At 45.1% G+C, this 14,253-nt stretch overlaps 1 protein-coding gene across 1 annotated transcript in view; it reads left to right on the top strand.

Moving 5' to 3' along the window:
- Positions 1 to 9,461, top strand: part of ENOX1 (ecto-NOX disulfide-thiol exchanger 1) — a gene marked incomplete at its 3' end in the record, with an annotated part of 494,647 nt that extends 485,186 nt beyond the window's left edge. Inside the window, 1 exon segment of the mRNA XM_080917124.1 lies at positions 9,330 to 9,461. Coding sequence (XP_080773250.1) covers positions 9,330 to 9,461 — 132 coding nt within the window.
- Positions 9,462 to 14,253: the final 4,792 nt, after the last annotated feature.

Here is a 14,253-nt window from a genome sequence, read left to right on the forward strand (position 1 = left end):
TTCTTGTCACTGTCCCCCATCCTCCTTGGAATGGCATGGCATGTCAACTGGTCCTGTTGATGTTCAGGTCTTGCTTAGGCTACCATATTGTTGAGATTTCATGGCTGAAGGTTCTCTGTCACACAGAGAAGATACAATCTCATAGCAGGTGTCACCTGGTTCATAAAAGTTCTCCATTCCTCTTCTGCAATGTTCCTTGAACCTTAGGTGTGAGGGGTTGTGTTTTAGATGTTCCCCTTGAGGCTGGGCATGGGCAGTTTTTCTTTGCATGTTGTGTCTTTGTAGTGTTCTCTCAGCTCTCTGCTGTAAAACAAGCTGAGGTGTGAGTAGAAGCATAGCATTTCGAATGCTCTTAGAAATTATAGCTGTTTAGGAAAGTTGCAGTAATGCATGGCCTCCAGCAATGGATAGTTGGCTAAATTTACAGTAGCAGACTTGAATTCCCTCCTACTGAGCTTGCCTTAATCCACTGAGAGCTGTCGCTTATTCCCAAGTGCCACAATGCACTTATTGTGGTTCCTAGACTGGCTGTCTGAGTATGCTCTTGGCAGCTTGCATAGCGCCTTCAGATACCATGGAGAGCTAGTCTTCGGGGAGGAGGGTCCAGGTCTGTCCTGCCTTGATTCCTCCAAGTCCTGTGTCTAAAGTCTATGGCATCTTCAGCAATAGCGACCTACCTTCAAGTTCTGGGAGGCAACAGAGAGCAAGGTCAGTGACTTGTAATTGTTTTTCTATTTGGCTGTTGTTGTTTTTGAAGGTCTGTCTATTGAACTCCCCTGACCAACAACTCAAAAGGAGGTTTTCCATGCCTGATACTGGAGTTTTTGATAGACACTTTATGGCTCTTGGGGGAGCACTAACACCCCAAGTGACATAGCTACATATCCACACACACTCTGTGTGTATGAGGTATGATTGTAGGTAAGCACGAAGTCCAATTCCATACAACTTTCTCAAAGATTCTTGGTGTTCTTTATCCCTGTCCTCTCTCTCTTCCTCTGCATTTACCTCCCTCCCTAGTTCCCCCATTATAACACCTTATTAACTCTCCACTTCCTTCCTAATGTGATGACACTACTTATTGGGAGACATGACTAAACATTTGTTTACCTACTCACCCCAGAGAGGACACAGATGACAGATTGAAGATGCCACCAGGGTTCACATTGGTACACCATCCAGCTTTATTGGCATTATGTAACAGAACAGAAATAACACAATAACAGCTGCATCACCAAAAGCCCACCGCAGCATGGGAGACCCCTTCAGAAAGGCTGAAAACCAGGATGCACTGCAAAACCTTTCAGGCTGCTCAGCAGTTTTGAACGTGTTCTTTCTGGCAGCCCAGTGGGCCTGATCCTTTTCCAGACTGCAGGGCTGGTCTCAGCTACTTCAACAGTTGCATGGGCCTGGCTTTCTTCCAGGCAGCTCAGCTGGCCTGAGCATACTGCACAACAGTCCTTATGCTTACAGACACTTGGGGAGGGAGGAAGCTAGTGAATCTGGTCAGTTTCAGGGATTTCCTGATTTTAGTGTTTACCTCGTCAGCTTATCTTGTTCCTGATCCTAGATAAATGCTCTCAGCGTTTCTCTATTTTGTGTGATGCTAGGTTTATCAGGTATAGCCTTTACTGTGGCAAACAGTAATAATTCATCTATTCTATGAAGAGATGTTGACTTTTATCAAATGCATGTCCTGCTCACTAGAATTATTTTTATCCTTAGTTATAGTAATGTGATACATTGCATTTATTGATTTGCATATGCAGAATCACTCTTCATCACCATCATGGTACTGATCTTTTTTGTGTGCTGCTAAATTCAACTTGATAGTATGCTGCTGAGAATTTTCGCATTAGTATTTATCAGGGATATGTTCCTGTAGTTTTTTTATTTCCCTTGTGTCCTTGGTAGGTTTTGGTAACTAGAGAATGCTGGCTACATAGGATGAGTTTCCCAAGGTCTTTGAATTTCAGGTCTTCATAATAGTTCAAGATGAATAGGCATTAGTACCTCAGATGTTTTTGTAGGGTCACATGTGAAACCGTGTGATCTTGGACTTTTTTCTTCTTAGACATTTTAGGGTAGATTCCATCTTATTGCTTGCTATTCGTTGGTTAGTGAGGCCATGCCTTTGTGATGCAGTTTTGGTTGGCCACTTGTGAGCATTTTCTTCTCAGTTTTACTTATTTTAACTGTCAGTATTGTCCTGAACTCCATGAGGTTTTGTATAATCAGCTTTGGAATTCTTTAGTGAACATTGTTTATTGTAATTGCTTTGGAATGTGCCCCCAGAGAAATTGACTTCTCCAGTCCTTGTGTTCCTCCACTGAGATCTCTGCATGTGGTGGGTCAACCACTACTGTCATGGGAAGGCCTTCTCAGAATGTGGCTCCCCCTGGTGGCGGCATCAGCAGTCAGTATGTTATGGGATATTGATTCGGATTTTTGTTTGGGCGCTGTAGAATAGTCCACTAAAGGTTGCTTGGAGACTTTGACCAGTTGCATTTTAGCAGGTGCAGAGACTTACTTGTCTCTGCAGGCCCCACAAGTGGGCACACAACATTTCAGTCGGATGTGGGATTGGAGTGGCCATGTAATGGTATCCCTTATCAAGCGCTGGGGTTTATTGGGCAGCATCAAAAGTAATAAAATGTCTTAAGTCATTTCCCTCTGACCGGGGTGGTATAGACCTAGGCCCTATATGATGAAATATATGACCCCATTGTGGGATGCCCACACCCAGTCCTAACAATAGTAACTAGGGGAATGGGAGCCATTTAAATGGAGTAGCAATAAAAACTGAGGTTCCTTCTGCTGCCACTATGGGGATGCCCACCAGAAGTGGGACCTCGAAGGTCGCCATCTGTGTAGGCCTATGGGGATGATGTTTCTTCCTCTGGTCCCTTATATGGTAATCTTCCCCTCCCCCACCCCCCAGGTAATAGACAGAAGCTAGGCCCCTGCCAGAGTCATCTCTATGCCTCTTTCTCCCCAGCGTGCTTAGGGTTGGGATGCAGCCTGGCTGTGTTATGCAAGGCCACCTCAGACAGCCTGAGGGCCAGGTATGAGAGATGGCTGAAGGAACCAGATGGGCACCAGTGGTGGGATGAGCCTTAACCTCCATCATTAGCCATTGTGAAATCCCGGGGCCCTAAGGGCAGCCTTGCTTAGCAGACAACAGTGCACTTCCCTCAGAAAGGAGACATACAGGGCCCTCTCCACTTCTACTCCTGCCCACAGGTAAATGCCCAGTGGTGCTGCCACGTTTTGCCCTCATTCCTGAGGTGAATGTATCAGAAGGACTCTAAAGTTGCTGGGTGCCAGGGACTAGACCTTGGATTCTGTCTAGCCCTGAGAGGCCTTGAGGGTATTTATGCTTTTTAATCCAGAGAGAAATTCTTGCTAAATTCTGGAATCCCATATATCTAGGGCTTTACTAGGGAACACAAAAAAAAAAAAAAAAAATGGGGATGCTGTCTCCAAGGCAGCAGCAAGGCCTAGCTGCCTCTGGTTAATCAGAATGGATGGGGAGTTGTAGCCCTATGCAGAGTTTTGGTTACTATTACATTAAGGCAGCATGGGTCTATACCACCACCACCACCACCATCACCACCACCATCACCACCACCACCACCAACACCATCACCACCATCACCACCACCACCATCACCATCACCATCACCACCACCACCATCACCACCACCACCACCACCACCACCACCACCACCATCACCATCACCACCATCACCACCATCACCACTACCATCACCACCCCCACCCCCACCACCCCTACCACCACCATCACCACCACCACCACCACCACCACCACCACCACCATCACCACCACTACCATCATCACCATCACCACCACCACCACCATCACCACCAACACCACCACCACCACCATCACCACCACCACCATCACCACCACCACCACCACCATCACCACCACCACCATCACCACCATCACCACCACCACCATCACCACCACCACCACCACCATCACCACCACCACCATCACCACCATCACCACCACCACCATCACCACCACCACCACCACCATCACCACCACCACCACCACCATCACCACCACCACCATCACCACCATCACCACCCCCACCACCACCACCATCACCACCACCACCATTATCACCGTCATCACCACCACCACCATCACCAACACCACCACCATCACCACCACCACCACCACCATCACCACCACCACCATCATCACCACCACCACCACCATCACCACCACCACCATCACCACCACCATCACCACCACCACCATCATCACCACCACCACCACCACCATCACCCACCACCACCACCACCCCCACCACCACCACCATTATCACCATCACCACCACCATCCCCACCACCACTACCACCATCCCCACTATCACCACCATCATCACCACCATCACCACCATCACCACCACTATCACCACCACACAGCAAATTTGCTGCTTCTAATAATAAAAGTAATATGTAAAATTTTCACTCAGAAGAATGTAGTTTTCTTGAGATTTGGCACTGCCACCACTGGCACCACCGTAAGCCAGCAAGCATTTAGATTCTGCTCACCCCTGTAATGATGAAAGCAATAAAAGCAGGCCCTGTCCAGCCGTGTAATGTAACTGTCTTTACTAGCATTTCCCCAAAGGCTGCACTTGGGAATGAGAGTGACTGGGAATGGAAGCAAGGGCAGGAATTAATTTAAATTATGCTGGGCATGTAAATTGTTCATGGCTCCTAAAACCATGTAGTCCCATAATAGGCCATTTTCCAGCTAAATATTATTCTCGTTCCTGATAATGACATTTGCATTTTGCTTTTCTCCATTCTTGGCTTGTTCCCAAGTACCTACTCTTATTTCTTCACCCACCTGTCTTCTATCAGAAACGTGATGCAGTCCGTCAGGATGGTTCCTTCAGAGAGACAGGACCAGGGCTTCAGGAGGCTCTGCTGAATCTTCAAAACAGAGGACACTGAGTTTTCACTCACGCTGGAACGGAATCCCAGCTGTGGGCTGAGTGACTCCACCCCTCCCACCGATGCTAAGCCCCATGGGCACTGTAATGGCAACTGATTACTTCCTGCCTGCCTTCCTTTGCAAACTGCTCATATACAGTCTAGGGCCATGGTTCTCAACCTTCCTAATGCTGTGACCCATTAACACAGTGTTTTTGTGGTGTGGTGAGCTCCAACCATAAAATCATTTTCAGTGCTAAGTTTATAACTGTGATTTTTCTACTGTTATGAACCATAATAAAAGTAGCTGTGTTTTCCAATAGTCTTAAGCAAACCCCATGAAAGGGTTGTTTGACTCCCAAAGGGGTCACTTGCCCTAGATTGAGAACTGCTGGTCTAGAGGCTCTTCTCCAATCTACACACATGCACACGCGCGCGGGCACTTGTGTATTTTCATTTGAGACAGCGTTTTCATCTATAACTGGCTTAGAACTCTACATAAACCAACTAGATACACCAAGTTGACCTCAAACCTTCATGGCTCTGACACCCCAGTGCTGGAATTAAAGGGAAATTTACATCTTCGGAGGACTGAATTGAGTCCTCCTGTGTGTGGCAGGCTGCCCTGCCCACTTCTACATAGCCTGCAGCCTCTACTCAGAGCTCCAAAACAACAGACCCAGTATGATCTGACAACAGATGCTGCCAGGTGCAGGCGGACCTGCCTCTGGCGGGTCACCAACTCAGGCCGGGTGCTCAGAGGTAGGGGAGCATCTCCCACCAAGGAACATTTCTCTGCACATGCAAAAATCTCAGCATCTTTTCAGTTTCCCAGAGATTCTGGTTTTGCCTTAATGGCCCAGCATCCCTTTCTGTGCTGTGGTGGATGGCGACGGTGGGTGACGTGTTCCTAGTGGGTTGTTAAATTTCCCACATGAATGATCCTCACTGTGATATATGTGGTGGTGTTAACAGCCAGCTGTCAGCGAGCATTAATGAACGGTTGCTTAGACAGACTGTAATGAATGTGTTGTTAGGTATCGTAGCACCTCCAGAAGGGAACAGACTCTCCACAGAAAGGGAAGCCAGGAAGGCTACGTGACACCCAAGGAATGCTAGAATAAGTCAGCCCTTTTCATGTGCCCAAGTTAGTCCTCTGGTCTAGACCGGAACAGGACAGATGGCCAGCACACAGCAAACATCTAAGATACACACACACATACACACACACAGAGAGAGAGAGAGAGAGAGAGAGAGAGAGAGAGAGAGAGAGAGAGAGAGAGAGAGAGAGAGAGGAGAGAGAGAGGACTTGATTTACATGGACAAAATCCTGGGTTCAATTCCCAACAGCAGGCTCCCCTCCCCCAACTTAACCAACCAGCTGCTAGCAGACTACATAATTGCTACCCCAGCCCAGAAGCCTCCAGAACAGATGTTGTCTTCAGACATGCACTCTGCCCTAAAAATGTAGCTGTTTCCCTCCTTCCTAAAGCTTCTTCCTGTGTCCCCAGGGAGGGATGGTTACCCTGGACACTCCCTACCAGATAACCCTACTCTGCCATGGACTCTGCTTGATCTGAGGAAAGACAGCTCATCCCAAGAATAATGCTCCTGTTTGACTGGCAAAAGTTTCTACAAGTAAAAGGAGTTTTGGAAGGGGCAGTATGCCCTCAGACAGCCTTGTGCAACTGTCTCTTGTGTGGAATAGGAAAGAGATTTAGAAAGGGGAAAACAAGAGCTTGTGGAGGTGCAGCCCAGATTCATAAAGCATAAAGGAAAGACCTCCTGCAAGAACTTAGGAGAAAGGATGTAGAACATCTACTGGAAAGAAATGGCCAGGGCTGGAGAGAGGGATCATCAGTCAGGAGGAGTGGCTGCTCTTCCCGAGGACCAGGGCTCAATTTCCAGCACCCACATGATGGCCACAACCATCTGTGGCTCCAGTTCCAGAGGACCTGATGCCCTCTTCTGGCCTCTGTGGGCACTGCATGCCCAGTGCACAAACAAGCAGGCAAAACACTCATGCACATAAGAGGAGTTTGTTTGCTTTTTTCTTTTCTTGGCCTGATTTAAACCCCACACAAGCTGTGCATCTATAGAAACAACACAGATTCTGCTGCTAAAATGGACAATCTTCATCCTTTTAGGTGTCAGTTAAGTAAGAAAATGTCTTCCGGGCCCAACACTGAGTTTGACTACCTACCTCCTATACTTGTCCTGTGTGACTGTTGACCACAGATCTTGACCCTTCCTGTTACTGCCTCAAACCTTTCACTACTGCCTTTGTTGTCTATCTGTGTGCTGTATACAGAAAGACAGAGGGGAGATTGCTTGTGCTGGGCACTGAATTCCTCCTCCAGCTACACAGGGAGACGGTATTTCTATTACCCACGGAGGAACTGAACAGCGTGGGTATTAAATAAGAGCTGCCCAAGGCTTAGCCCAGAGTTGAATCTGCAACTGTCTGACTGTCAATTCTTAACCCATATGGACCCTCTCAGGAGAATCACTCGGGGAGCTTGTTAAAAATAGATTATCTGGGCTACATTCCCAGACTGCTAACCCAGGGTCTCCAGAGAAGCAGCTAGGGAGTCTGCACTCTCAGCAGCCGCGGGTGCTTGGCAGTTCATCACGATGCACCTCTTGCCTGGCTGGCCACTCCAGCTGAGAGCAAGCATACAGAGCAGATCGTGTCCAGGCTGCACGCACAGGTCGTTACCAAGCTCTGCTTTCCTCGTCAGCCACACATAGCTCATGAATAGAAATGAGGATCTTAGGATGCTCTTCCAGTGTCCCATGGAAAGGGGGCACTTTGCAAGGTCACCATGAAAACTTTAACAATCTGTTTAGTAGCTTTTTTGTGGGTCGACTTGGGAATCTAATAATCTTTCTAACATAGTTTTATGGTACAGTGCATTCAGATTTCACATTACTCACAAACACACACACACACACACACACACATCCGAATACAGTCCATTAGGGGATGGAGAGATGAAACAATGGTTATGAGTACTTACTACTCTTCCAAAAAGCCCACATTCACGTTTCAGTACCCACATAGGGTGGCTCCCAACCACCTGTAATTCAAGCTCAGATTCCCTCCTCTGACATTCCCATACATGACATACACATGCAGAGCACACACACACACATACACACGTAGTATAGAGACACACACAGCATCCTTACACACATGGTATACACACACATATAACCAAAGCCCATAAATACATACAAATAAAAGTTAATGTTTTTAGAAAAGATTATCATCTATGTTACCTTCCAGGAATGCCTCTTTTTTAACTAAAACTTTATGCTATGAGTCTAGGAATAATGAATCTATATGGAATGTCTTCCCCATGAAGACATTAGGAACAGTTTGTGTGACTTTCTATTAAAGTACAGACCAAAAAAGACAAACTTACTATTGTTAAGAGGAAGTGTAGTCTCTACAGAGATCTCTCTGTCATGGTTACACCATGACAGACAGTACTCTGCTTCATCCAGCTTTTCTCTGTACCCAAGTCTGTGCTAAGCCAGCAGCTTTGACACCACCCTTATTAAATGTTACTCCCATTTTCTAAGGCTTAAAGAGACTATCTTTGTAAGGTTCATTTAACTCTTAACAATGGCAGACTGGGGTTTCAAACAGAATATCAGCCCCCAAATTGGCCATTTGGCTTTACAGTTCTTGCAGTGCACCCAGATTGGGGTGCAGACACAGTAAAACGAGAAAAGTGGCTATATTAGAAAAGATCAAAGTAAATTTTGTTTTAAATTAAGAACAAATGGATTATTAATGTAAGAAGTTCCTGGAGTTTTTTAAGGAAAAAATTTAACTGAAACATCTGTCTAGGCATTGTGGCTTTTTTTTTTAAATGACTGGTTATCAAGACTTTTTACTGCTATAAGTCTGAGGTTTTGTCTTCATTCCTAAACCTTTATCATTAAGAAGCGAAGGCAGTTAAATAGCAAAAAAAAAAAAAATGCAAACATAGGGGTTTTCTAAGGAACTACAGAAAGTTTCTGCCCTAGGCATGTGAGGCTGAGCAAGATGGTGGTGGGGGGTTGTGCTGAGCCTTTTATGTTGAGAAGGCTGTTAGACATGGTTCTCCATGAGGCATTCTCTCCACGGGGAAGGGCAAGCTCTGAACCTCCTAGTCCCTCATGCCACACCCAGCCTGCCAGCCGCTTACAGACAGGATGATCCAGGGCAGACCTTGTGCCAGTTGCTCACAGCCGAGGAAAACTAAATGTCTCCATGGGAGGCAGAAGTGACCTAGGTCTGTCCACTTCTGCTTTTCTGTTGGGCTCCTTTCCCAAACTTGACTTCTTTCTCTTCCTAACAGATATCTGCCAATGAAATTGAAATGCTTCTGATGAGGCTGCCACGCATGTTCAAACAGGAATTCACTGGTGTGGGAGCGACACTGGAGAAGAGATGGAAATTGTGTGCCTTTGAAGGAATTAAAACGACCTAACTGGTGGCCAGGAAAGCTGGAAGCAAAACCTTCTGAAGCCAGCCAGGGCCGTACAGAGTAGGAACAGGAGGGCTGGGGTCTGCCAGCGTGGGACCTATGTGGAGCCACCAAAGCTTTGTTCAGTGACATCTGTGGCGTTTTCATGTGTGTGGAAATATAATTGTGTACCAGTTCCTTAAACTAGACCAAGTCTCATACTATGCCAGACCTGTCCCTAAGAATACCAAGCAATGAGTCCTCAGTCAAGGACCACGAAATCTCAGAGTAGGCCTTGTTGCAGAGCAGAGCAAATGCTTAAAGTTAATGGCACTGTAGCAGTGGTATCTGCCAGGCTGCAGAGTTGTATATGTAATGTACAGCTGAGAACATTAAATGACATTTTCCTGATGGTCTTTCTGTTTTCGTTAATAAAACAACAACAAAACACCAACAAAAAAAAAAAAAAGTGATTTTACAGTGGGAAGCAAATCATACCAAAAGAAAACTTGAATATGTGTTTGAACAGTTATTGTATTTTGTAAATTAAGTTATATGCTGTTCCAGGGACTTTTGCCTTATTGAAGAGGCAGGAAACTATGATCAGACCCCTTGAGAATGCTTTATCAAGGATATTATTTTTCTAACGTACCGGTTCTCCATCGCGTGTTCTTTTCACATGGACTGCCTAGCAATTTTCATGACCTGTAAATAGAAGGCGCCCCGCTGCTGCCCCGTGCTCGGTATTCAGGTTCATGCATCAGAAAACATCGGAAAATATTCCCGTTAAAATTTTATAGCAAAGATATTAATTTTTTTCAATAAATCTCAACTTCTACCACATCGGGCTCATGTCGTGTTTTGTCCATTCATTTTCATTTCTTCTCATGAAATCTTCTTCTCACTTACTTAACTGCAATTGATATGAGACAAATGGTATGAAGAGCAAACAAGCGTTGCTGAGAATAGGAAGTATACAGGGGTTGTCTGGAAAGCGCAGTGCAGGAGATGGCTCGGGGCTGGGTGGGCAGAGCTGCAGCACCAAGAGGAAAACATCTAAATCCAGCCAACAGCAGGCTTTCTGTTGGCCTCCATCCCTGTGGCAGGTCCCGGGTACCCAGGCAGCTCACCATATCACAGTGGGATTTTTACATTTGTGGATTTCCTATATATAAATGTATAAGTCCATGTATAAATCCATGTGTAAAAAAAGGGCTGGAGACGTTCATATAAAAGCCAGCAATTTAAACAGCTGTCTTCCCTCTTCCTTTTAACATCATGTAGAGTAGAATGTGGCTTTACCTTCCCTTTCTTTCCTGCTTTTTTACATAAAATCTTCCCCAAAGACAAGTACTCAAGATATTAGTTTTAAATAAAACATTTTTTTAGAAAGACAGTCGAACAATGAACATTCTTGGAAAAAGACAGTCATAATTTCCTATTGGACGTTATTAGCCTCCTTACTGACCTCTGGAAGATGAAGGCCCTTAGTTATAACTCCATAGCATCTACATGTGTGTTTTGTTCAGGCTCGGTCCAGTGCTGTGTGTGTGGAGATGAATGAGGAAGACGACCCCCGCCTTCCGTAGTGTGTTGAGAGCTCAGTCTAAAAGAGACATTCCCCTCAAGTTTGTATCTGTGAGGTTTGAGGCACGCTAGGCATAACAGGAATACTGCAGGCATCAAAGCCAAGTGCCGGTATCAACCGGGCATGGTGGCACATGCCTATAATCCCAGCACACAAAAGTCTGAAGCAGGTTAGAAATGTGAGGCCAGCCGACACTATATAGTGAGACTCCATCTCAAGAGAGCAAGCAAAAGCAAATTGCACTATCCCATTAAACCCTGGAAGCATTTGCTACCATTTACTGATGCCCATGGCCACCCCCATCCTCACGGCCTCCAGAAGATATCATTGTAGGTAACACTGTTACAAGGCACACTGAGGGTCACATGAAAATGGGGGTAAAGATGTGAAGATTCCATTTAGATTCTACTCCCAGCGATAGGGATGAAGAGGAGAGACCAAAACGTACTGGATCTACCTGCAAACAGGGCTGTTTTATGTATGTCGCCTGCTTCTGAGCATTGCCAGGAATGGAATCATGCAATTAGACTGCAGAGCAGAAACCACTCCGGGTCTGACTCACAAATCAGTCCAAAGGAAGGACAGAAGAACCCGAGGCCTGACAAGATGATGCCGCTTCCCAAACAGAATGATCTCAAGTAGCAACTTCAGGAATGGACAGCCAGTTGGACTTTTGAAACCTCTTATGTGATTCCTAGACATGTTGATTTGAAATGAATTTCACCATCACCGCTCATTCAATTCAGATACATGATCACTCCACCCAATCCCATTTTACCCCACTCCAGGCCCAAATATCTCATCCCTCCTTAGAGCCGATTAGATCATGAGTGTTCTGAACACCACTGAACCAATCCATGAGTCATAAGATAATAGCATGGTTGACTAGTGCTGGAAATTAGGACTTGGGGCCCAGCTGGCCAAGAAGTCCCTGAGGGTGTACCTTGGAGGATACAATTTGTACCTAGTCTTTTCCTCTATCTTCCTGCTCCCTGGATGCCACAAGGTGAGCAGCCTCCTCTACTTCATGCTCTTGCTGCCACGACCTTAGGCCCATAGTCATGGATGTGTTTGTCCTAGACTGAAACCACTATAGGTATGAGGCAAGAGAAACCCCTTTATGTTATTTTCTAAGAAATCCTCTCACAGGTATAAAAGGCTGACTAATAGCAATGTGAATAACCTGGCTTTGGAGGGACTAATCTTTAAAGTATTGCACAGGCTCTCAGATTCGGATGGGGAATGCACTCATATTGGCCCTGCAGGTGGTCTGGGGTCTCCATATGTCTGTCATCCCAACCTCTTTAACCCTCACAGTAACACTGTATGAAAAGATTACTATCGTTCCCTTTTCTCAGACATGGATAATGAAAGCTCAGACATTTATATAACTTCGCCTTCTTTGCAGTTTGCAATGTTAGTCTGAAGTTTGTACCCAAGGTAGACTCCACATTGGTTTTTGTTTTTGTTTTTGTTTTTTTTAATATGTCTAGCTCCGGCTGTCCCCAGACCTGTGGCACCAGTGCTTACCTGGTGCCTTTTGGTCATAGCTTTTATTCTCCGCCCTCTCTTGCTGAAGAGGAAGATTCTTGAGGTCTTTCCCTCCTAAGTCTCCCAATGAAAAATCAAGATACTTGGTTCCAAAAATAGCAGAATATAAAAGATGCTCTTGACCTGACTCAGGTCCCCTGATTGGCCTTTCTATCACTACCCAAACAGCATCATTTATTTTGCCTTTCTCCCTCTGTTCATTGTTATGTCTTAATTGTTTAATTCTACACTGACTGCCCCCAAGGCACTTTCTATCTTCCCTAGCCTTATCTCTTTATTAGGCTGTAAGCTCTCTGAGGGACCCAGCCAGTCCTAGGCACTGAATTTTGTCTCAGACCTCGCTTCATTGATAACTTCGGAAAGCAGGACAGAGTGAACAGATGTGTTCTCTGCCTTCCAGAACCCCCTTGCTTATGAATACCCAATGGTAGAATGTTAGAAAAGCCTTCAAAATATCTTTAATCCAAAACTCTTAAGGCCCCCAAATGTGAACAGTAATATATTTGTATTTGTTTTAATGCCAAACAGTCAACCTCATTCCTACTCAAACTGAGGTCAATCCTCAACTTCTCATAAGGCTGTATCCCTGAGGGCCACTCCTCTGATGCTTGTCCCCTGAACCTTTTATACTGTAGTTTCATAGATTGTGAATGTGGCTATATCTGTCTGGGATAGAAAACCTCTCTTGCCTCTAACGTCCCTTTGAGTCAGACATGATAGATAATTATTGTAAATAATTATGAGGAAATAAACAAGCCAAATAAATGAAAGAAAGAGTCTGCACCGGACATTTCTGGTGACTGAGTAAGAACATGTTCGGGCTTTGGGTTGGCTAAGACTTTGTCCCTCTTTTTCTCTCAAAGGCAGTGTCTTGGCAGAATCTTATTTATCTTTTTGGTTACATTTCTCTTGTGATAAAAATCTATACTACACTTATTTTGAACATTCATAAGTATACAATTTGGCAACATTAAACACATTCACAATGTTAACCAATTGTACTCAAAACTTCTAATCTCCAACAACTATCTCTCCTTAATGAACAATGTTTTACCCACTCCCACTGCCCTCCAGCCCTTCACTTCCTTTTGTTCCCCCAAGTCAGCCTCTTACAACAGACAGTGTGTGTCCTCCTCTGTACACCTGTCATGCAGCTTTACATCTTAAGGATTCACTCTCACCATAGCGAGAATCACAAATTAACTCTTTCTGTGAGGCTAAATAATTTTCCCTGCTTTGAGAAATCTTGCTGATTTGGTTTGCCTTTATCTACTTCTACCGAAGCAAAGAAAAGCCACAAGCTATATTTGAAAATAATCAAAACTAGCTTTCAAATTTGTAGAAAAGCATGCTTTCATGGTTTTATCAAAATAAATGCATGCACATATGGGGAAAAAAAATAGAAAGGAACAGAGGGCTTAGGGAGGGGAGACAGAAATTCCAGGCCGAACAGCTTCAGATTGTTTTGATTACTTGTTTAAAGAGCTCCAAATCTTCAGATGTGGCTATGAGTTTTAGAGTAACCACAGAGACCAGGAGGGAAAAGAAGACCATAGAACGGGGAAGGGGAGCTCCAGAGGGGGAAATAGCAGGAGACAAGTAGTATGAAGAAGGAAATGGACAAATATGATGGGAATAAATATAGAAGGAGAGGGTGAGAGGGAGGGAGAGGAATAA

This window comes from Micromys minutus, assembly GCF_963924665.1.
Source record: "Micromys minutus genome assembly, chromosome: 5".
Lineage (NCBI taxonomy): Eukaryota > Metazoa > Chordata > Mammalia > Rodentia > Muridae > Micromys > Micromys minutus.